Raw genomic sequence first — 23,855 nt, 5'->3', positions numbered from 1 at the left:
GTTACCTCTGAATTATTGAATCAGACCTAGATGACGTGAAATTTTCAGCAAAATTATAATTCAAATACTCCTTTAATTATTGATTATTCTCATAAATTTTCGATCATTTTATATATTTTTCCATAGTATTACATTTGAATTTAACAGATCATTCTCTCACATAACAGACAAATATTTGTGAAATTATGATACATTTCTGAATGTCTTTTTACAATCTAAATATGCATATGTACAAAAAAATATATTTAAAAAACAAGTAAATTGTGTTTTACTATATTTACAGTGATGTTATGTTATTTTACCTTTGACATGTAAAATCACAGTCTACTTATGCAATTTAATGATATTCTAGAAAGACAGTACAAAACTGTAAAATATACAGTAAGATACTTTGACATTACTATTTTTTGGAACAGTGTGTGGTCACTTTGCTAGTTTGTTAAAGCCTCCTTAATTAGCTCTGCAACAACTACAACCCTAAAACCTGCACAAGAACTCTGACAGAGAATATTTGACATTTTACACATTTTGAAGACCTCTGTGACCTTTCACACACATTTAGAAAATGTTAAAACTCTGTTACCCTCCTCTGAGGTTAATCTCTTCCTCGGCAGGATGTTTTCTTTCCACTCTGATACTCATCGCTAGTAATGACTCTCGTTTTTCAGAGTTGCCGTGTTTTTAATATGGAGCTCATCATCACTGTGAGGTCCTGCAGACTTTGCCCTCTCTCACAGCTCAGCTTTCAAAATTCTTTAATTCACAAAATTAAAGCTCCTGTTGGTCTTGAAAAGGAAAAATACTTGTGGCAGATAGTTTACCTGCTCTGTAAAACACCTCCATCCTTTTCACATCTGCTGCCTGACGACAGAAATAAAAAGCAGCTGTGATTTCACATTTTCAGGATGTTTCATTGGGTGCTGATGAGCTGTTTGATTTCCTGATTAGCTTTGGCGACAATAAAATGTATCTAAATTTACAAAATCCACCTTTGAATTTGGATGAAATACCAGAATTATAGCTGGATTCAAGAACATTGAAGGGTGTTAAATCTGAAGCAGTAACATGATTTGTTACAAAAGCAAGACAATTTTTCTGATCACAATTATAGGGTTTGCTGAGTCTGATCTGATTTTTGCATTTACTCTAAATTGGACTAAGCCTGTATCTGGTGCACTGTAATAATAACTGTAACTTTTAACTTGTGACTTGATCAAAATGCTAAAGATCCTGGTTAAAAACTATTATTCTGATCAGTTAAAAGTCCTGATGAGGAACATTAGAGCATGTTTGATACATTATCTGACTAATATTATGGCTTGCTGTGTAATGCAGCCCATTTCAGAGGTTTGTGCTTTGGTTTTGGTGAGTGAAATTCTTGTGTTTTATGAGTCTGTTGGGCCTCGGTCACACAGGCAGGAGACTGGTAGGTAACAACCCTGGCAACCCTGCGTTGCAACAGAAAAATGTTTGTGTATTCCCCAACTGGTTGGCTGGAGGTAAAATTGTTTAGCAAGTGTTATTAGACAAGTTGGTGTTCCATGTAAACTACTGAGAGAAACTCATGAGTAGATCTGTAAAAAATTTAGGATTGCTTCTAGTAAAAAAGATTTAAAATAGAAAATCTAATACCAAAGTAAAACCGGAGACTCAAAACCCTCACACTGGACTCTAATTTAGGACTCGGGGCTGAGAGTACAGCTTTTGATGTATATGACCTCCTCCACCTTCCATGAATGTCAACTTTATATCCAGTAATATGCTACCTAGGAAAACATAAAGTCTCCACAAAATTCAACTTAGGATGCAGTTTATTTGAACAGAAAGACCATTTTTAGTAAAGTCAGTCACAGATATTGCTAATCTGAAAAGTAATGAAGTAAAACAACAAATTATTTTTATACATTCCAATATATATTCTTTTTAACTTGCAGTGCAGTTAATGTAAGCTAACTTCTCTGCTTTATACTGCATGAACAAAGGCTGTTACTGCAATCTCTACTAGTGACCTCTGAGGCACAATTTCTTCTGGTGGAGTTTCTAATTTTTTCATTTCCTTCAGTCCTTTTGCAACATATCGATTTGGAATTTAACTATCTCACATCTTGAATAAGACTTACTCTGAGTTTCTGCAGCTCTCATTAACATGTTTCTATCAAGAACTCCTGGAAAACTTTAGAAAGTAAAAGAGTTCCTGCAGCTTTTATTCCTTGTGAAACGATCGAGTTGTGACCTGTAGTTCTCGGCTGGTTTATGCACAGTTATGTAACTTCTGTCCTTCATGAGTTTCACAGATCAAAGTTTTGCAAAGTCGCAATAGAGTCCACACGAGTGACCTCATTTCCTGACTTCTCAGCAGGCTCTACTGGTTTCAGAAAACAGGACATTTCACCTCATTTTGGATTTTTTTAAGGTCTTGGTTTCATGAACATATAGGGGTCTTGTTACCTTTTTTTTTTTTTCCTTCGCTCCATTTAATGGATAAGGGTACTTTGGGGTTGCTGTATCTGATTGACTCTCTTGGATAGAACATTATTAGGATTTTTTGTTGAACTGTTTATAACCATACATTTTTCAGCACAGCATTTTGGGCAAAAATTTCACTGTGAGTCATATGGCTACCTGATGGCTGGACTAAAACGCTGCACATTTGTACACGCCAACCCTTCTAATAAACAATTATCCATTTTTTGTGCAGAAACCTTTATTCACCAGTGTTCTTCTTTGTCTAAAATTAAATGTTTGAAAGTTTGGTCAGAAGAAGCACATGAGAATAACTGACTTTTTGATGAAAGTTTTCACTTTAACAATAAAATAAGTCCCTTTTGCTGCTGTAGTCTTGTGATTCCCCTTTAGGCTTCAGTTGGGATGACTAGAGTTTAAAGAAGACATTTTCTGTTTTCAGTCATTTATATCTGGCAATGGGTCACTGGTTTGCAACCTCACCTTCCATCCAAAACAGCCTTATGGCAAAATGTGAAAAAGCCATGAAAAGACATGTGCAAATTGTGCTCTTTTTTTCATTACAGTCAGCACAACTTTGAAATTGGGGGAACATTTTATGTCTACACTATCCATGTTTCTGAGAGTCTTCTGAGCAGATGGTGCAACAAAGAGAACTTTTTAAAAAATGCCACTTTTTGAATTTTCACCCAATTCATGACCTTTTTTCTTAATTTATGTGAGATGATTTACTGCCTACAACCTGCAGCAAATCACAAATTAAGTGAGATTCAGTAATTAAAATAAAGCATGAAGTTATTCAGTTGAATGTGGAACTCCAAGTGTCCCTCATACACTTCAAGATGTCCAATAGATTAGGTACTTCACAAACGTTCAATGTAATTGGATTTTCTATGCAAACTCTGGGAGAAGTGAGGAAAGTTAGGAGAGAAACAGAATTAGTAAGAAAATGCATGTCATTGATTGAATTAGAAAAAGCACAAGTAGAAAGCTTACAGTGGAGGTGGGTCACAAAGTAGCTTGCAGCAAATGTAGATGGGTTAAAGCATCTTAAATGAGATATTCTTTATGAGATTTGCAAAGTAGAAACGGATCTGACAGACTGTTCAGTCCATGGTCTGCCAGAAATGATTTATTATTTATTTGGTCCTAAATCAATAAATATTAGTTTGTCTGTGATAGAATCCACATAAAACACTAAAGATTTCCTGGTAGTCTCCTTGAAAATGATTAAAAGATTATTTTCCTGATCACTGAATGGCTGATTAATTGTATAATTATTCAGTTCTACTTGTTTTCTATTAAATAAGTACCCTCATTAGCAGCTGAAATGATACTGAGCTCTACAAACCTGCGGATGTCTGTTTCTTTCTTGGCATTTCTGTTGGAAATGTTTCTTTCTTTTTTTTTCTTAACCAAATGTAAACTTGAAAAACCTACTGTTGTTTACTAAAGACATATTGAAAACTTGCAGGATGTCAAATGAAAGTGAAAAAGTTTGGAGAGTTGCCATGTTGTTTTGGGGGCTCTGAAATTACAAACTGTAGCAAGTTCAAAATGATTTTACAGTCTCTCACGTTTCGCTGCAAAAATTCTTGTTTTGCGAACGTGCAACACGTTTGTATGCAGCTAAAACTGTGTCTGAAATCCCTCACAATGTGTGCAGCTGCCTTCTCTCACGCTTCTCGCCTTTCCTGCTTAAAACCAGAAAATCTCAGTTTCCTGGAGATCAAGGCGAATGCAGTGCTTCTTTTCTCAGATCAAGTCTGGAGCCTGATACGATGCCATGCGAATAAACAAAAATCACAACAGAGAAGCAGAGTTTGTGATGAAAATGCTCCTTTGTCCTAACAATTCTGAACACTCGTAGGGGAAAAATCCAAAGGATTCATCCAAAGGGCTTCAACCACAAGGTAACTGAAATATTACAAAACAGAGTATCCAATTTACAGAAGCAAAAAATAGCAACATAACTAAAGAAACAAAATAACACGATAACAATGCAAAAAAAAAGTATCAGATAGTGAAAGGTAAAACCAAAACAAAAACAACAGCAAAAAGCACCAACATGAAAAAAATGATGAAAAACACAAAAAACTAGCCTCACTTATATAAAAAACACATCCACTGGCTTGGTACACAACACACAGCAGGTCAAGCGCTGTCTTTCTAAACGCAGAGAGCAACATCACAACAAATAAAAACAATGCAACATAACGCTTATAAACAAGAAAATATGATACAGCCCATGTCAATATCAAGAAAGCTACATGCATCAACATTCTCAATAACATCTATGACATGGAAAATTGCAAGAGAACATTCAAAGGTTGAAAGTAACAACACAAACGGTAACAAAAAGAAATCAACAAAGAAACTACACAAAGGAATAAAGTGACAAATTGCAAAAAGCAAAACAATGAACAGCAAATTAATTTAAAAAGCATCAAAATGTAACAACACAACTTAAAGTTAAAATGTAAATACAGTAAAAGACAACATTGCGGAAAAACAGCAACAAGACACGAAACAACAGCAACACAACCACAACAGCCAACAATCAAAAGCCTCAAATGTCAAAAAGCAACAAGCAAGAAAAATAGCAACATCACGACAAAACACAACAAATGAAAGTAATAAATGATTATAAACCAATGAACAGTAACAACAAATAGAAAAGCAATAAAACAGCTACACAAATACAGGAAAACAATGCAAAACGCAGCAAGCAATAACCAATGAACGGCAACAATGCAAATGATAATAATGTGATGAAAGGAACAAATAACAACACAAGAAAAAGGAACAACAAACAGCAAGAATCACTGAACAGCAATAAACATAACAAAAATCATCATCAACACAGGAAACAGCAACAATCAAAAGCAACAAATAAACAGCAACAAGCAACATAAGGAAAAGCTTATTGTTGGATTTTGGTACCAGACTGATTCATTTTAAAGAAACTGTGCAGCTGTTGACAAGTTGACCAACCTCTGCAACATGTCGTGAATGACAAACTCTCCCACGTTTTTTTTTCTGCTTCGGCCTCTCTGAACCAGGCATTACCTCACCTACCAGTTGTCCCATTTGTCATTAGTGATCCAGAGAGAGCGTTCATGTGTTACATAACAAGGTGAAATTACAGCAGACCTGGCACGGTGCTCTTATTCTGACGAGACTTCCTGCTCTGATTTTTTTTCTCTCCTCCTCGTTCATGGTGAACAAACCTCCACTTTTCTGGTCACAGAGTTGAGAAGTCGTCACTATTTTCCCTTCTTTCTATGTGGTTTCAGAACTGGAAAACTGATGTAATCTGTCACATCACTGCTGGTGTTTCTAACTGGAATTGCGGTTGAATTTGTGACACTGGGGGATGAGGGGGTTTGCGGGTAATATGAGGATGGATGATCTGAGAAGGGGCTAAAAACACAATATGATCCCCTAAAAATGTTCTCGTCCCTCACTTTAATGACTTCAGTGTGGAGTCTGCAGCTGCGTCCAACCAGACCTCAGTCAGTTTTCCAAATTTAAAGACGTCTTCTCTTAGGTTCACTTTCTCTAAGACGACCATTGAACCTGTGAAGAACGGCAACACTCAGTACAGTTTTTCGGCTTTTTGCAGTTTCTCTGAACATTGCACAATTTGACCTTGGGGTGAATTTCTTGTGATATCCATTCGTGTCTGGGAAGTTTGGCAGCTGCCTTGAACGTTTTTGATTTGTAAATTTTTTTTTTTTTCATTGTAGAATGATAGACTTCAGATTCCTTGGAAATAGCCTCATAACCCTTCCCAGACTGATGGGCAACAGTTGCTCCCCTTAATTCATTGCTGATGTATTTTCTCTTTGGCACTGTGTTAACACACACCTGAAGGTTCCAGACCCGCAAACTGACAAAACTTCTGCTTTTCATCAAGTGCATTCAAATCAGCATCATGTGGCTGCTACTTACCCTTTAAATTCCCATGGAAACACTGAGCTATAGTTAGTTTTTCACAGGACTGCAAGGTATTTTGAAAAAGTTGTTTTTTTGCATGATAAATATGATCAAAATTGGCATTTTGACCACTGCTGTGTTATTTTTTCAGAAAAGAAGTAATCACATTAGTAAGACGGCTTTTAAGCTAACGTCAGCATGCTTGGTTATCTTATCTTAGCTCTAATATGTACCTGGATTAGATATACAGAAACCTTTGGCAAGTTCTGAATTTTACTTACTTATTTAGAAATTTTGTAATGTTTAATATATCTATATAGACTATTGTCTTTGAGTATAGTGATCAAACTTAATCACCAGACTGAAATGCTACAGGTTGATAAGCTCATTTCAAGAAGTTGCTTAAGCAGAAAATTAATGTCTAAGATTCTTTAAACTTGTTTGATCATCTTCAAAAGGCAAAAATTTAATCTCGTCTGTGACTAAAGGTGGATTTCAGTGCTTGTGTGACCTGAAATTTTTTAGAACAGATTTTTAGTTGTGTTAACATTAAGTGCCGTTTACTCCACCCTTACAGTCACAGGCGTTTACTTTGATACTCACCAACTTCTAATTTTCAGCTGTGAAGAGGCTGGAGCTGAGAAATTGAACACAGCTGAAGATAAACACTTCCTATCCATCCTGTCTGACTCTCTGATTAATCACTGCTAGCATTTCCCAATTTAAACATAATGGATGTGACTGTTGTTGATATTTTCATCTCTCATCTTCAACGAAACACATTTCCTGTGTCCTGAGTTAGGAAATATGGGTTAAATTTATTATTTTACTTCAACAGATTAGTGATCTTTACAGGATGGTACCCTGCCTCTCATTCTATGACAGCTGGGATAGTCTCCAAATCTCGACAACTCTGAATTAAGTATTGATTAATTCAATTAATAGTAGTTAAGAAAACAGAAAAACATAATAAGGTTCTGTTCTAGGTAATAAACTGATAAAGCTTTATGCATGTGGAGGGTAAATAAAGACACTTTTTTTAAAAAGGACTCAAAACTTCTTTATTGTTAAAAATCAATATAGAAACAAACGTATGTAGAAAAACATCAACAGCAATACATTCTTATTTTTCCTTACAAAGCACTCATCTGTTTTAAATGATCCCTGCTTTATAATAATGGGCTTTATAAATGAAGGCGGTCAGGATTGCAGCTGGAAGGTAAAGGCACAGTACACTGCTTTATTGTCAGGAAACAGCATCTAAGCAGGACTGCGCAACACTGTGTGGAAGAATCGGAAAACACCCTGCTAATGCTGTATTATATCACTGCTCTCTACTGTCTCTGCCTCCATCACTCCACCATATATTATTAGTGTGACAGTAGGTAAGTTTGAGGCTGGTGGAAGGACAGGAAGTTAAGGGCAGCCTTAAGTATTATAAAGATAGATTAGCAATTTAGTTAATAGCCCTAATCTGTGACTTTCATTACTGCACTTCTCAGATACCACAGTCATGTAATCTGTTTCCTGCCAGTGAGAAAATTTATATTACAACACACACTGCGACTAATTGAACGGGTACCTAGTCTGCTCATTTTCAGCACTCTGCTTCTTTTCTTGGCTCTACTAGAGTAGCTTTGCATGATTCACAGTTCAAATAAAAATCGATACTTATATTTGCCCTTCATAAAGCTCTCCTTTTAATGAACCCCATCAGTTCATTAAGTGAGTTGTTAAGCATTTCTAACAACTCCATTCCCCCTTCTTTCTTCTGATTGGCCAACATTTGGAAGCCTGTTGACAGAGTTATACTGTCTGGTATTGGTTGTACTGACTACTCAGAGTAGTTTAAAAGCTGAGCTTTTGGCTTAGAAGGATTACTTGAACCTCATTCTTTGAAACCTGGTGACTCGTAATATTAACATTCAGCATCTTAATGTTATATTCATATGACAGGTAAGAAAATGCAGACTAGGTGCCCTTAAAGAAATGCCCATTTGAAGACACGTAGAACGGCAGATCATGGCACTCCATTACTTTTTCTAACTTAACCAACATCTAGAGATGGCAGCTAAGTAAACAGCATGTTTAATGCAGATATTTCTGGATTTGCTAGCCATCAGAACATCATTAGAACATTTCAGCCACATTATAGTTATCTATTACTGTTTTCTTACTAATGTTGTTATTATGATCAGATTTTGTCTCAGACATTTTTGTTGTTCATTGGGTCATTAAATTTGTTTTGATGAAACTTTACTTTCGTTAAAAATTGTTAAAAATGGTATCTTTCTATTTCAGTTATTAATGCCTTTCTTATGTGTTGCTAAACATATCACAAACAATACAACAGGATTTATTTTCATGCATAATTTCCATAAGAAGATATATACAAACCCTTTAAAGACTGAAATGTCTGAGTTCTGAGCCAGATGGCTCATTGTTCCCGCAACTATCTGATTGTGACAAATAGTGTAAGTGAATAAAACTGGTGTCTGAGGTTTCCTTTGAGGACTGCATACAGATTAGTTGTCTAGCTACTCAAGGAAACAGATACTCATAGCGTTCCTGATCTAGCTATCGCTGCCCCTACTTTAGGCTTTAGTCTCACAGACCTATAGACTGCTTGCTAGGGAAAAATATTTTAAGAGTGTTTGCAAGCATGTTGGCATCTTCCATGCCAATCTATAGGTCCTGTAGGCTTTTGGAGCAGTGCCTACTTTGTTACCAGGTTCAGCCAGTGACATCCAGCAACCACTCTCCAATATTTTTCCCTAGTAACTGGTGGTTCCCATGTGATGGGTTGCTAGGCCTGCATGACTGGGTCTGTTGTTGAGCTTGAAAAACCACCAGGGCAACTATGGCTCCAATAAGTTAATTTGGTAAAATACAGAAAGAGACTGTATTTAGGGAAATGTTTTATGTGATTAACCAGGCATCAGATGGCAATTAGTTTCCATCTTTAGGACCAGTTAACAAGTTAATTTCCCATTTGAATATTTTAACCCTACCTAACTAGAAATAAAATCTTTAAACGTAATTTGGTTATTAAAATGTAAATAATTCTGCTTTTGACTTGCAATCAGGCAGCAATATTACTTTCCCACCATGCTCTAGCATGAGGAAGGACAAAGAAGAGCATATTATAGTACCATTTGTTTTTTTTTCTTTTTTTTTTTGGCCATGGTGAGAGAAATGCATCTGCAAAAATGTACTGAAAAAAAAAATACATTCTCTCCATATACATATAAATACATTTCTGCTGTGCAAAATGCAAGTGTAGAAGCCTCTCACTGAAGCTCAGCGTTCAGTCAACACATCCAACGTATTGACATGTAAAGCATGAATTTTAGGCATTTCACCTAAAAATGTAGTTTAAAGCACCAAACTCAGGCCTGCTTGATATTTACTTTAAAGGACAATGATAAAAGCCGCAGCTCTTTCTCCATTAATAGATCAGTTAATGGACAATCAATTAATTGTTTGTCTATTTTCAAGTAAAACATTTGCTGCTTCTTAAATATAAGAATTATATGACAGTAAGCTAAATATGTGTTTCAGAAATTGGATGGGCTATTTTTTACTTTTTTATTTTTTATGACTAATTTGGCTAATCAAAAATAACTGGCAGATTAATTCATAATGAAAATTAATTACAGAACAGCAGATTCACAAAGCTGGATTAGTCACCTACAATGCTAACTTAGTTCCCGAAAAATATCACCGTACTGTATTTTTGGGGCACCTTTCAGAGCAGAAAGTACATTATTTGGTATTTATATTATCAAATACATTATTTACTTTTAATGTTTAAAATAGGTTTCTCATTGCTGATATCCAGTAAATTTATCACACATGATGCTGTCTGTATTTTCCACACTAACTAGTGAAGCATTGGTTAAAGACTGGTGATATGGGTGACTGCCAGTTGCCGATGGATGAATGTGAAGCAGGATGGTATCTTTTAAAACCTCTCACTTGAATTACTTTTTATGGCATTTCTTTAAAAGAAAAAAAATAACTCCTGTGAATTCCCACCTGTGGCCCTCGTGAAGCAATGCAATCAAAGACTTTTTGATAAATAACATCTCACAAGTTATGAAAATAGTAATCCAGGGAGCCAGCTTCCCATTATTTCAACACAAAATAAAATATATCTAGCATGAGTCAGAGAAACGATACCTCTATGAATCTTCATGTTCTAACATCACTTTAGCCTTGCTGCTAGATAAATATTAAAAATGAGGCATGGTTGCTATATCATTTATGATGAATGCTCTCTCCTTACAAAGTCCCTGACAAGTATATCCTGTACATTTTTACAGCATTGAGTAACATGGTTGAGAGAATTCAGAGGCACGGCTTAGCCATCCAAACTTTGGCAACAAATCCCATCATAGGCCTCTGTGAGGATGACTGTTCGTCTACCATTTGCCAGGAATGGGTGTTCCACACTCATACCATGAGACGTAATTGACATGAGAATGTCCTCCTATTTCTCCAAAGTGGACAGGTTCTTGACGCAATGCTCTGTAGAAACCTGGACAAAAAAGAACAATACGTGATGAGGAACATATTTTAAATCTGATACATTCAATCTAATTTGTATCAAAGCACCCGATTAAGAGCAGCAGAATTTCCTATTTAGTGTAATAAAAATGTACAGACATCTAATACTAAATGAATGATTGTGATTCTAAAGGAAATGGAAAAACTAAAAGATTCTAAAATGTCCTCTCTGGTTTCTGAACTTTTATTCTAGATGGGCATCAAAGACAATGACAATGAAGTGGGTGTCACACTGGATTTAAATGTAGCTGTTTTACATTTGTCTGTTATGTCTCACCCCAACTGGTCACAGTAGATAGCCACCCCTCCCTGAGCCTGGTTTTGCTGGAGGTTTTTTCCAGTTAAAAGGGAGTTTTTCTTTCCCACTGTTGCCAAAGTGCTATAATTGTTGTTGGGTTTTTCTCTGTATGTATTATTGTAGGGTCTAGCTTACAACAAAAAGCGCCTTGAGGCGACTGTTGTTGTGATTTGGTGCTGTATAAATAAATATTGCTGATTATATTGATTTGTTGTTTAGTTTTGTATTGTTACATAAAGATACATGTTAGAGGGTTTTTGGGGGGTTATTGGCGCCCTCTTGTAAGAATATTTGGATTGCAGATAGGGGGCAGGTGCTAATAAGAATTTATTCTTCTTCCTGCTCCTTTTCACCCATGGGTGCAGTGTCATATTAATGGGAAGGAGGTTCTGTATGTAGGAAAAGAAACACTGTTGAACCATGTGTGAAATAAATAAAGAAATGAAATGAAATGAAATGAAATTGAATTGAACTGAAATGAAATGTAAGTACAGGTATAACTAATTTCTATTTTTTAAGACAAATCATGCTGTATACTGGATCTTAATGTCCAAAAAATGCATGCTCACTAAGGAGCTCAGGAAAATTCAGGAAAACTGAAATAAAGCTTATACCTTGTCTGGATGGGAGCTGGTCAGCTCTGAGCTGTCTGCCCGTTCGCCCATCCAGGAATGAGTCAACGAACTGACAGTGATCCTCACCAAAGCCAGTCTGATCTCCAATATTGTAGAATTTACCTATAAGGGGAAATATAGAGAAACAGATCAGATCTCGGATCAGTTTCCCTGTTAAAGTGGGCAATAAATTCAGAATGTGTACTTACCGTTGAGTGTTTCACTCAGGTAGATCTTGTACCTAAGTGAGTTGCATAGCTGTACACCAACAAACTTGCGGTACCAGGTCCTCTTCACATACTGTTTGCCATGGCAGTCAGAGTATGAGTCTGTCTTGAAGGGGAACTGAGTCCAGATGGCATCTTTTCCTGTACAGAAAAATAAATATAACTTTGTACCTTTAAACAAAGGCTCTTCTTATAACCATGTGGACATAAGGTGGATGTTAATTTACCTGAAACGTTCTCACTCACTCTGGGGTCCGCTAAGGAAAGAATAACAACAGGGTCTTAACAGCTTATATAAAGAAAGCATAACTGATACTGCACATTGATGCAGGAGTGCCTTCTTATAACACAAGCAGCAACCTTCATCATCATCTAGATCAGTGAAGCAGAACATTTAATTATTTCTCTGTGTTTGAAATATAGGATATCAATTCACTCATGCAATGTTTGAAAAAATCAATATCCTGGATGTCAGCTTTTAAAAACCAACTAAATCAATGACTTGTTAGTAATTCTATCAGTAAAGTCCAGTTATGGATGACTGCATAACTGATTAATTGTATTCTGCAGGCAATCAGGAGTGAAGTCTCAAGTCTCACATTATGATAAATTTCTAGCAGAAAATTACCTTTATGCAATAGCGGTAATTTATTATACATCTGCAATGAGTTACAATTCCTGCTAAGTGGATTTGAAATGGGCAGAAACAGTAGCTACCGCTGAGGGTGAACATTAGTCTTAACTGATGAGCGGAAAGTTTGGAGCATTTTTACTTGTTGTTTAAAACATCTGAAGTCATGGAGAGGTCCTGGAGTTTCAGTTTGACTGCAACTGCTTTGGCTTGTGCATGCTCTAAAGACAGGCATAGTTTGAGTTGAGCAGGAATGTACCCGACTCTGTGTTGAAGGTCACTGGTTCACTGGGAGGACCTGAGCCCAGCTCATTCCTTGGCTTCACCTTGAACTCGTAACTAAAAAATGGGGGGAAATATAGCATTACAATAATACATAATCAAGAATAGAGTCATAACTTTTTCAAAGATGACACAGCAAACTCAGATGCCACAAAGTACAAGAAAATGTAGTACTTACTTAGGTATGAACTATATTGCAAAATCTTATTAAGAACTATAATTTATCAAAGTAAAGTAGAAAATAAAATAAAAACATCAGCTCAGCCCAAAACAGTTAAAGTACCAATATATTCTAATACTACATTTCTCTGGATAGACTACCTTTATTTTTTATTGATTATACACTTTTAAGCAATTATTAACAAATTACTTTGAAGCTACTTGTTAATAATAGTGATTTTACTGTAGCAAAGGATTTCTCCTTAACCATTTCCTCTAGGTCACTAAAAAACCAATACAACAACTATTGTTTTCTGTTCTTTTATACTGTGTCAAAGTTGCACAACTGACTGTTAAAACAGGTTTTATAAGCTTGGACAGTCACAAACATCATGCAACCCGTGCATGACAGTGAAAACCATGACCTCTGCTCACAGCTCTTTATTTTCATATGGTTTTGCTGGAGTCCAGACTTGCCATGGGCCAGACTTCATTTCTAACCACCTTCCTTCACACCAAATAGCTTTCCCACATCGCGGCTCGTTAAAGCGTCAGCAAGCGTAACAGATGCTCTGCTTATTTTACTGGGCTCAACTGACTTGGGCTGTTTGAACAGCTGAATGAAATGGCTGCAACGCCAACCAGCAGATGTTCAGTCAGATCTGAGGTGCAGAAACACTTAACATCCAGAGATTAATATGTATAAACCTGCTTTATTGTAATGAACTGGTTTGGTTTGGAGTCTTTTCACATTTTTCATGTCTTCTCTTTCTTCTGTGTAGCCGACAAATTGACTGGTTCTCTTGGCTACACAGCAAATCAATCTCATAACATGAAATCACGGCAAATAAATCTGCAGATAACCCCTGATGCTAGGCTGTGAAAATCTGCACATGGTACACAAGGCTGGTCGATTTCCAATCTCAAATTCTACAATTTAGAAATCCACTTTGAGTTCAACTTCATGAAAAGTAAAGTTGAAGAAAGAAAACTAATTTAGGTAGAACTTACCTGCTCTCAGGTTTGAGGTTCTCTACGGCAGTATGAGTCTGGTTTGTAGTCAGGATGGAAACCTGTTCTCCATCTGGGCCTTTAGCAGTGGAGATGACTTCGTACTCTGAGAAGAGGATGACAGAATTAGGACATGACCAACAGAATCGTGATAGAAGACAGCTAAAACCACCATATGAGTGTTATAGGTTTGTCACCAAAGAGTTTCAATTTCATTCAGTTTTTTGTTGGGCTGCTGCAATAAAAATTCAGCCAATAAGTACCAGTGGTTTCATTGTCAGTCTTCTCCCAGTCCAAGATGATGAAAGATGGGCATCCCTCCACTGTCACCACAGTGAGGTTGGAGGGTGGAGTCTTTGGTGGTGATGTCACATTTGTCTCACTGGGTTCATCTTCGGGAAAGTAGTTGAGGGAAGAGGTAATAGAGCAAGGCTCATCTGGTTTCTTTCCAGTTTTGTAGATGACATGAGGTGCTGTAGAAAGAGAACATGAATGTAAAGCATAAGTATCACTGGGGTTTGAGGTTCACTTTGTATATATAATTGGAGCTGGAACAAAAAATGCTTGTTTTGATGTCTGTATCGCTATACGGTAAAACCCAATGTCCTGCTAAAGTGACCATTTCAGCTTACCTACGTAACGTTTTTTGCCCATGGCGTCAATCTCAGAGGATGGCTGTGATTTAAAAAGATCTGACTCCTCCCATGACTCCTGTCGAGGTGCTGAAAGAAGAAACACAACACAAAATGTCTAATTTCAAGAATAAACCTTCTGGAAAAAAATGACCTTCCTTCTATGTGCAACATTTTTTGTAAACAAAGCAAAATATTACAAGAAGGTATGTCTACTTCTTGTAAGCTGGTTTGTGATATTTTGTGCATATTGTGCATGTCCATGAAAATATTTTTTTTCTTTGTTTTGTTTTTGTGGGTTTCTTTTGGGAGTGAGCATAGAGTTAAAAAATACTATATTTTCCAAAAGCTTTATTCAAAGAAAGCAGTGACTGACATGAAAACTTTTAAAGTGCCCAGCAAGGCCCCATTTGGCAGCATATTGTAAATAGACTTCATGTTCAATCATTGGTCACATGCATTTGGTTAGACTAGCAAAACATTTCAAAATAAGCAGGAGAAAATTGTCTTAAATTGCAGTATGCATGTGGTAAACTGGATGAAACTGGGCTGATGACTACTACTTGATTGCCAAGTGGAAATCTTTGTACCAGTAGTAGTTGGTGTTGCAGTTGTGGTCTGTTTCCGTTCTTGTTTGATCGGCTTGGCGGTCACTGCTGGTACTTTGGGTTTCAGGACTGGCAGTTTATCATTCTGTTTGAAGTTGTTAACTTTGTCTGATGGAAAATATGTAAACAAAAACAGTTCAACCTTCAGAAAACTATAAATGTCGCAGTTAAACAAGGGTGTAGACAAAGTTCATTGTTTTTCTTATTGAGTTCCTACCCGTTTCTCCAGGTTTTCCAACCAAATTTGGCTTCTTGTTGATCTGTATGGCTGGACGAGCAGGAGATCCTGAAAGAAACAAAAACATTATCTTGTTACAACCACCTTATCAGCCTTTATTTTACTGTCCTGAGCTAAACCATCTCTGCACTTGTGACTTTTTGCATTAAAGGGTCTCTTTCATGTACAATCATTTCAAATTTCTTTTACTACTATTAATATAAAGTGCTGCAATAATTTTCTAAAGTATTACATGATGGGAATGTCTCTGCTTTAGATCAGATTCAGGCTTGTTCTGTAGTCTGTGGACAGTATTGCTTTACATAAGGCAAAAATAAAGCTTTAACAGCCACTTTGGATCTATTTTCTAGCCAGGTGCTGTCTAATCTCTTGGAAAATATATTTTTTGAGCTAAGGTAGAACTCCCTACCCATTTCCAAATGCCAAATGAACCTTAAAACATGAACAATTCCTTGTAATCCCACAAGATCTTTTGTGTTTTTCTGACTAAAGTCCAGAACCTGCAGCCAATTACACCCCACCCCTGCCCCCTTTCCTCTTATTTAAGCAGAAGCCAAAATTCTTCACAATCAAGGAATTGACTCGGTTCCAAAACTAAATAGAATAAATGCAAAGCCAGGAACATGAAAGATGATGGAGTCCTGAAACATGTTAGCTCGTAACATGAAACAACACAGATGCATTCCTTTCAATCAGTTGCATGTAAATATGTATGATGGGCTGCCTGTATGAATGTTTGCTGTTGTTTGACATGAAGTTTGGTTAAAATTGTTTAAGCTTCATAGAGATATTTTTCTTACTTGGGTAAACCTTGTATTATTCTTGGACATAAATTAGGAGGCTTGTCAAGAAACCACAAGAGGTACAGTGTTCTCAAAGGATCATTATATTGGAAGGTCAGAGTGGAAACTGTGCTATAATTATAGCCTATGTTCAGAAATGCCTCATGATTACAATACAGAACTAGAATAAATAAATATTGGTATGATTTTTTTCACACAAATAATTCTAAAATAAAAAGCAAACAGAGGTTTCCACATTCTGATGAAAACTGTCCAATGCACGCCATGCTGTCCTGGTTCGCGTGAGGGTTTTCTAAACACGGCATCTCTGCAGCAAGATGTCTGAAGCTCATCGCACTCGCAATCAGGCAAGAAGCACAAGCTGAAGCATTTGGACCCTGGACAGAAAATTTTTTAAATAATACCAAAGGTCCAATCCAGATGCCAGGTTCATCACAGGCTAATTAGAAACAGTCTCCTCCTTTAATTTCTGTGGTGAGAAAAAGCGCAAAGCTCTGCAAAGTGAGGTTCTGTAAAAGTAAGCTAACGATCAGGGGAGCGCATACTTTCCAAAGCCTTTGGCCAAAACTTTCAAGCTGACGGCCAGTATTTTCCTTCATGGTCCTTCTAAAGATTTGTTTCTGGACATGTAACACCACCAAACCATGCAGTCTTGGCGATGTAGAGCAACTGGAGCGGCAGTCAGCACACGGCATGGGCAAGTTTTGGGTGCAGACAAATGAAATTCATGCCGTTACCAACCATAAACCCACTCTTCTGTGGTGGGACCCGAACGACCAAACACTTCAGGGAGTTCAGACTTCTTTTCCTCCAGCAATGAGTTGTTCACTGCAGCAGGAGAGGCACTGCGATTAAAACTGGAGTCTGTATTCAATACTGAAATAAAGCCCTGAGACGCCTTGGCCATTTTTCGGTTTTGCATTTTTAAGCTTCTGTCAAAAAGTCATAGATCAGTGGTTTCTGGGTGTTAACATACAAAAGACAAAACATCAAAACTAGAAAACTGATGACACCAAAACCAGCTCATGCATACTGGACAGGAAGACCATGCCCACCATGACACCATGCACAATGTAAATCATTAACTGTATAATTCACTATAAGCTTTTGTAAACTGTGATCTGACCGGGTTTCAATTGTCAGATGGGTTCTGAGGGTGGCCTAACTCATAATACAACTGAATCTAAAGTGAAAGTTCTCATAACCCATATCACCCTCTTTTTTTAGCTGCTTATGAAAGACTTCAAATTCTATTGAATTTTCTGATGCTTGAAAGTCACTGCAGAGAGTTTAACCTCTGCTGAAGGTATTACTAGAATAACTTCTATACACTTAAAAACACTTTTGCTGGTACAAAAAAAACAAACAAAAAATATGCTTATTCTCCTAAAAAGACAAATGAAAAAAAAAAGTTTTCTAATGTTTTTCTTTCATTGGTACGTTAGTTCCTATTCCAAATAAATATTGCAGCCAGTTTGTGCCAACAACTTGTTAAGCCTATTAAAGTAATTGTTGGAGCAAAAGGACTATTTTCTTTCCTAGTTGGGTTGGAAACTACTTCAAATCATCAGAAAGTAAACCAAACACTACAAATAAAATAATGGTATTAAGTTTGAGAGAGAGCTCATATAGCAACTATTATAACTACTACTATATCAATGTACAGAGTAAAGCTCAACAAGTGTAGGCAGGTCTGAGCCAGCGATAACACTCCACTACACCAGCTCTCATTAACTAAGTTACATTTTAGAAGCATTACTTTAACTAAAAGAGTAACAACACTCCTAATAACATTGATGCCTTATATGTATATTTTTAGATATTTCTCTATAAACTTAAAAGACCAGTTTCAGAAAAAGGATTCTAATCAATTTGTAGCTCTTGATAATAATCTTGACAGATTATTTTCTGTCATTTTTTTATCATTTTCAGCAGATAACAAACTCTTTTCTTTAGATTATATCTCTGGAAACACTATTTAAACTACACACAGCTTTTAAAAAAAAAAAAAAAAAAACCCCATCATGCTAATGTTCCCAAAAACTGCAAAAACTGTGCGGTAGCATAAAAAAAGTTTGAATTGTGGGGAAATGGCCAAAGTTTAAAAAATCAATAGTCAACCCTGCAGACAACAAATAGCTTAATTATTCAATACTTTTGTAAAACACAATCTTTAAACATACATCCACAAACAAACTTTTTCAGTGACCTTAGTGTATTGTCTGACCATTTTCATCTGCAGATGGAGTTCATCCAAGAAAATATACATTATTTCAAACTGGTCAGAATTTAATGTTTTTGAAACTGGTTCTAAGGAATAATTAAAACTTTTTGTGAAATATTCTACATGGTTATTAGAGCAAAGCAGTGAAACAGTGAAGCAGTGAAATGTTTTTTAGCCCAGCACCCAAAGAGTTGAAGAGGTCTCAGGTCTCTGAATTTGCTACAGTTTCCCCAACCACAACCTTAAACCAGATGGTTAAATACTCCCCACCAAAAACAACTTGTAGAACACAGAGGGACACAATCAGCTGCTGAGCTTAAGTAACCAACTCACATAATCAACCATGTGCATCGGCTTGATTAGTTAAATCTCTCTGACTGAAGCTTTGCTCAAAACTGGCTTGAGGCAGCGAATGTGGGACAAAAAGACAACACAGATAGACAGACCAATGGTGGACAAACAGGTGGATGGATGGATGAATAGTGCATGGACATTAAAGTATTAATAAAAAATGGATGGACACAAAAAACACCAACAAGAGCTGCAGTGGAGGTGAAAATGCTGCAAAAGCGAGTGAAGGGTTAATGATGAAACACAGAAAGACAAACAAGGTCTTTTTTACCCAATCGAGGTCGGGACCATATGGCCGGTTTAGGTGGGGAAATGCCCCGGTGTGGTTGTCCATTTACTGTTGGGAGAAAACTGAGTGTTATGAAGGGAAAGAAACTGTCTCTGAAAACTGAACCTGATGCGAGGACAATCAACCAAGTCCTTTTCTAACCAAATAAATCTTATTTTTTTTTACTTGTCTTGACTATTTGGAAAACACCTACTTTTTCGATTTCTTCCCCAACTTTTGTCCATTTCCTTAACTGTACAGAATTCCTTAATTCTTGTCATGGATCAGTTATGAACCAAAGATAAAACTTAATCTGCATTATTTATTCTGGAAGCAATATAAAATCCCACTAGTTGATCTATTAAACTTTTAGTCAAAGCTTTTAACGGACTTGTGTGGTTGTTCACCTGAAAGGTTCATTTAGCAGCCAACAGTTAACAAAAATGAAGTTTCACAGCATTTAATCAGAAAAAAGGCAAAAGTAAAATTGTGTTGAGGGGTGATGAGATGCGAAACAGTGTTGAGACACATAAGAAATTCTTTCTTAAAATTGAAAGAATAGTGGCACAGAAAACCATTGCAGAAGCCCCCAAAATGTCTCAGACAGTAACAATAGATGGGAAACTGGAAGATAATGAGTCCACAAGAGGCAAAACCAATCAGTGTTGATTAGAATATCTCAAGATTCTACAACCTAAATAGTAGGTATATTTGATATTTCAGTTCTTTTTGGTATCAATTTTTCATCGACTTGATTTTAGAATCTTGAACAAGAGAGAAATATAATCAATAAGCCTGTAAGTATTTTTCCATCAAATTTGCATTTGACTTGAAAAGAAAAGTCAAACTTAAACTTGAGTACTTGAAATTAGATATATTTCATGGCTTAGCCTATCAAAACACTTTCCCCTTGGACAGTAAAAGACAGCAAAGCAGCAAAGTGAAAATAAAAGAAACAGGTACAAGGAGGATTACCCCCAAGTTTCCCTGAAGTTGGGGATGAGTTACTCGATCTAGAGGAGGGGGAGTGGGGCTGTCTGAAGCCATTAGAGAAGGGAAAGAGAGGGTTTCTCGATGCAGGCCTCATGGATCCGGTAACTGTGGTAGCTGCTGGGTTGTAGGGCTGCAAGGGCAGCGATGGAGTGAGATTTCTTTTGTTTCCTTGACCTAAAAGATCAAAAACAGTTGCATGGCCTGTGTTACAGTCTGATCTGACCTTTATCTGTGTTGGCAGACAAGCGAGCTTGCAGCAGCCCTGTGCAGCATCGTTAGTGATGGACCATTAAATCTGATGTCATTGAATTTATGGAATAAATAAACAAATGAGCATGATGGGACCAAGATGATTCTTTAAGCGCTCACAATCTTGAAAAACCAGTCATCGAAGATGCTGATGAATTTTGATAACTGGAAGATTGTGTGCTGCATGCAAACACCAGATGAAATGTGCGTGAAGGTGATACTCCTGGATTGAGCAGCCATTCCTGTGGAAAAAACCTTTAGTGCTAATTTCACTGGAAGCTGCCTGGAAGCTCAAGGGAAAGAGATGATTGCAAATTAACAGCAGACAGACAGAGCAAGGTTGCTTTTGATTGCAAGATAAAGGAAGCTGTTTGTGAGGTTGTTATTACCCCATGTGTTAGTTTTGGCCCGCTCATTGGCCAGTGCTGATCTCAGCAGTGATGAGCCGTCCTGTGATTTACCAACAGCTGTATGAAAAAAAGAAGGTTGAATACTAAAAAAAATGAAGGCCTTTTTCAGTTTGAGAGATGGTCTGCATCCTGTCAAATTAAAACCTGAAAATGTAAATATATGTAAATATTCTTCTTAAAGTTTGCCAAGCAGAACTGACTGTTGAGAAGGTAAGACATGAAAGGCTATACTTTTAAAGCCTTGGTTACATTTGGATTCAAAGTGCATTTAAGAAGTAGGATTTGACTATGAAGACTTATCATGAGCTCTTTCCTCAAAATCTTACAAAGGTGGTGTAGAACCTAAAAATAATGTATGTGATCAGTGTAGGATGTGCTGTCTTTAGCCAATAGTCCACCAACTCCTGGTACCAGGCTGCACATATATGCCAGATCTTTTCACATAGTGCAAAGTACATCTGGCACTTGCCTTGGTAACAGGGTGATATAGCAACAGTCGCCAGGGCCCTTTGACCTCAAATGAGCAGTTTATGGAGGCAGAAATTAAATCTAAATAAAAGTAAGTATTCAGTCAGTTATGTCTCAGCTGTCTAAAAAAAAATACATTTAAAACCAACCAATTTTGTAGAACTGCTATGATTATTTTCAACACGTTAGGTAATGTGTGATGAAAAGATTTTAAGATCTATACATTTTTAAAAAAGTACTTGGTTGACAGCAGCTGAGTGTGCTACATTTCTTTGTAAAGTTCAACTGTTGGATGAAACTCTTATTTTTGTGGGCCCACACACAGTTTAAAAAGAAAAGAAAACACACTGATTCATTTGGTGAAAAAAAAAATTAAACGCAGAACATTGTTAACTATGCTCATACTCATTTTTAAAGAACAACATTGTATTACTTACACCCCCAAAAAGCTTAGATATTGAGAGATACTACATCTCACATAAGCAGAAAGAGGATTTTTTAGAAGAAGCCAACTTTTGAAAAGAACATTTGGCATTTTTGGGACAGAATATGGCAAATGCAGTGAAACTATTTGCAGATGATGCTTTTATATTCATGGACACCATACACTGAGTCTAGAACATTTTTAAGTATTAAGCGACGTGGATAGACAAGACAGATATTTTTCAACCAAAGCTGACTATGATAAAACTGTATGTTTTCTAAAACGTAATGATTATGTCACAGACCAAAAAGAAGAAAGAAAGACAAAAAAAAGATTGTAAGGAGGAATTACCAGTGGGGTTACGAGGCTTCTCAGGTGCACTAGTGGGTGCCTTAGTGGTTTGCACATGAATGGAGTCACCTCTGGAGGCTAACTTAGTAAGAAGGACGGCTGTGATGTTGGCATGGGGGGCTTTGGTGGACAGAAGTTTGGGGAGGGCAGGAGTGGGAATATCCGCTGGTTGGGTGGTGTTGTTTCTAATTGTGTTTCCTTTTTCTGGGATGAAAGAGAAGAGAGGTACTGAGGTCATAGGAAACTGGTCAGTGTTTGTTTTTGCTTGATGTGTACACTATGATATAAAATAAAATAGACATGCATTTTGACTCATTTCATCCAGCAACTCTGGAGAAATTCAAGTCATCAGATACATGTCTTTCAAAACTGGAAATTTGTTTAGCTTTTCTGTCAGGATAGGACATGGTATAGATACTTCATTTGATACTAAATAAAACATGTTCATAATGAAGGGTCCTCACTGGCTTATTTGTTGGTGATATGCAGTAGTGTGAAAAATTGTTTGCCCTCTTCCTGATTTCTGTTCTTTTTTATGTTTGTCACACTTAAATGTATGAGATCATCAAAAACTGTAAATATTAGGCAAAACACAGAATGCAGTTTTTAAACACAGGTTTAAGAAATCACTTAAATAGCACCTGCCTGACAGAGTGGAATAGACCAAAACATCCTCAGTGCCATACATTATGATGCAATCCAAGGAAATCCAGGAACAAATGAGAAACAAATTAATTGAGATCTCTCGGTTTGGAAAACATTATAAAGCCATTTCTAAAGCTGTGGGACTCCAGCAAACCACAGTGAGAGCTATTATCCACAAATGGCGAAAACATGAAACAGCTGTGAACCTTCACAGGAGTTGCCGGCCAAACAAAATTACCCCAAAAGCACGCCGACGACTCATTCAAGAGGTCACAAAAGACACCATAACAACATCTAAACAACTGCAGGCCTCACTTGCCTCAGTTAAGGTTAGTGTTCATGACTCCACCATGAGAAAGAGACTGGGCAAAATGGCCTGCATGACAAAGTTCCAAGACGAAAACCACTGCTGAGCTAAAGAGCATGAAGGATTGTCTAAGTGTTGCTAGAAAACATCTTTATGATCCCCAAGACCTTTGGGAAAATACTCTGCGGAGTGACAAAATAAAAGCTGAGCTTTTTGGAAGGTGTGTGTCCCATTAAATATGATGTAAAAGTAACAGTATTTCAGAAAAGGAACTTTATACCATCATTAAAAAATGGTGGTGGTAGTGTGATGGTCTAGGGATGTTTTGCTGCTTCAGGAACTGGAAGACTTGCTATGGTAAAAGGAACCATGAATTCTGCTCTCTACCAACGATCCTGAAGGAGAATGCTATAACATACTTGGTTTCTGCAACAGGACAATCATTCAAAACACACCAGCAAGTCCACCTCTTAATAAAAACAAAATGGAGATTTTGGAGTGGCCTAGTCAAAGTCCTGACCTCAATCTGACTGAGATGCTGTGGCATGACCTTACAGAGGCAGGTCATGCTCAAAAACCCTCCAATGTGGCTGAATTACAAGAATTCTGCAAAGAGGGGTAGGCCAAAATTCCTCCACAGTGCTGTAAAAGACTGATTGCCAGTTATCGCAAATGCTTGACTCCACTTGCT

General features: G+C 36.9%; 1 protein-coding gene across 6 annotated transcripts in view; it reads right to left on the bottom strand.

Moving 5' to 3' along the window:
- Positions 1-7,456: 7,456 nt before the first annotated feature.
- abi3bpb (ABI family, member 3 (NESH) binding protein b) overlaps positions 7,457-23,855 on the bottom strand; it is a 38,123-nt gene continuing 21,724 nt past the window's right edge. For 2 of the 6 annotated variants that reach the window (XM_063466481.1, XM_063466482.1), the window contains 12 exons: positions 20,293-20,484; positions 19,321-19,386; positions 15,651-15,719; positions 15,416-15,541; positions 14,826-14,915; positions 14,457-14,666; positions 14,194-14,299; positions 13,001-13,080; positions 12,338-12,367; positions 12,093-12,251; positions 11,884-12,006; positions 7,457-10,942 (listed from right to left, as the gene is read on the bottom strand). In XM_063466481.1, the coding sequence (XP_063322551.1) occupies positions 10,827-10,942; positions 11,884-12,006; positions 12,093-12,251; positions 12,338-12,367; positions 13,001-13,080; positions 14,194-14,299; positions 14,457-14,666; positions 14,826-14,915; positions 15,416-15,541; positions 15,651-15,719; positions 19,321-19,386; positions 20,293-20,484 (1,367 nt within the window). In that variant the 3' untranslated portion in view covers positions 7,457-10,826. Of the gene's footprint in view, positions 10,943-11,883; positions 12,007-12,092; positions 12,252-12,337; positions 12,368-13,000; positions 13,081-14,193; positions 14,300-14,456; positions 14,667-14,825; positions 14,916-15,415; positions 15,542-15,650; positions 15,720-19,320; positions 19,387-20,292; positions 20,485-20,948; positions 21,027-22,212; positions 22,417-23,855 lie in introns of all 6 variants that reach the window. The other 4 variants (XM_063466479.1, XM_063466480.1, XM_063466483.1 and 1 more) reach the window with 4 other exon arrangements.

The sequence above is a fragment of the Pelmatolapia mariae genome, linkage group LG23 (genome assembly GCF_036321145.2).
Source record: "Pelmatolapia mariae isolate MD_Pm_ZW linkage group LG23, Pm_UMD_F_2, whole genome shotgun sequence".
NCBI lineage: Eukaryota > Metazoa > Chordata > Actinopteri > Cichliformes > Cichlidae > Pelmatolapia > Pelmatolapia mariae.
Note: the sequence above shows the minus strand (reverse complement) of the source record. Positions and strands in the feature narration are given on the sequence as shown.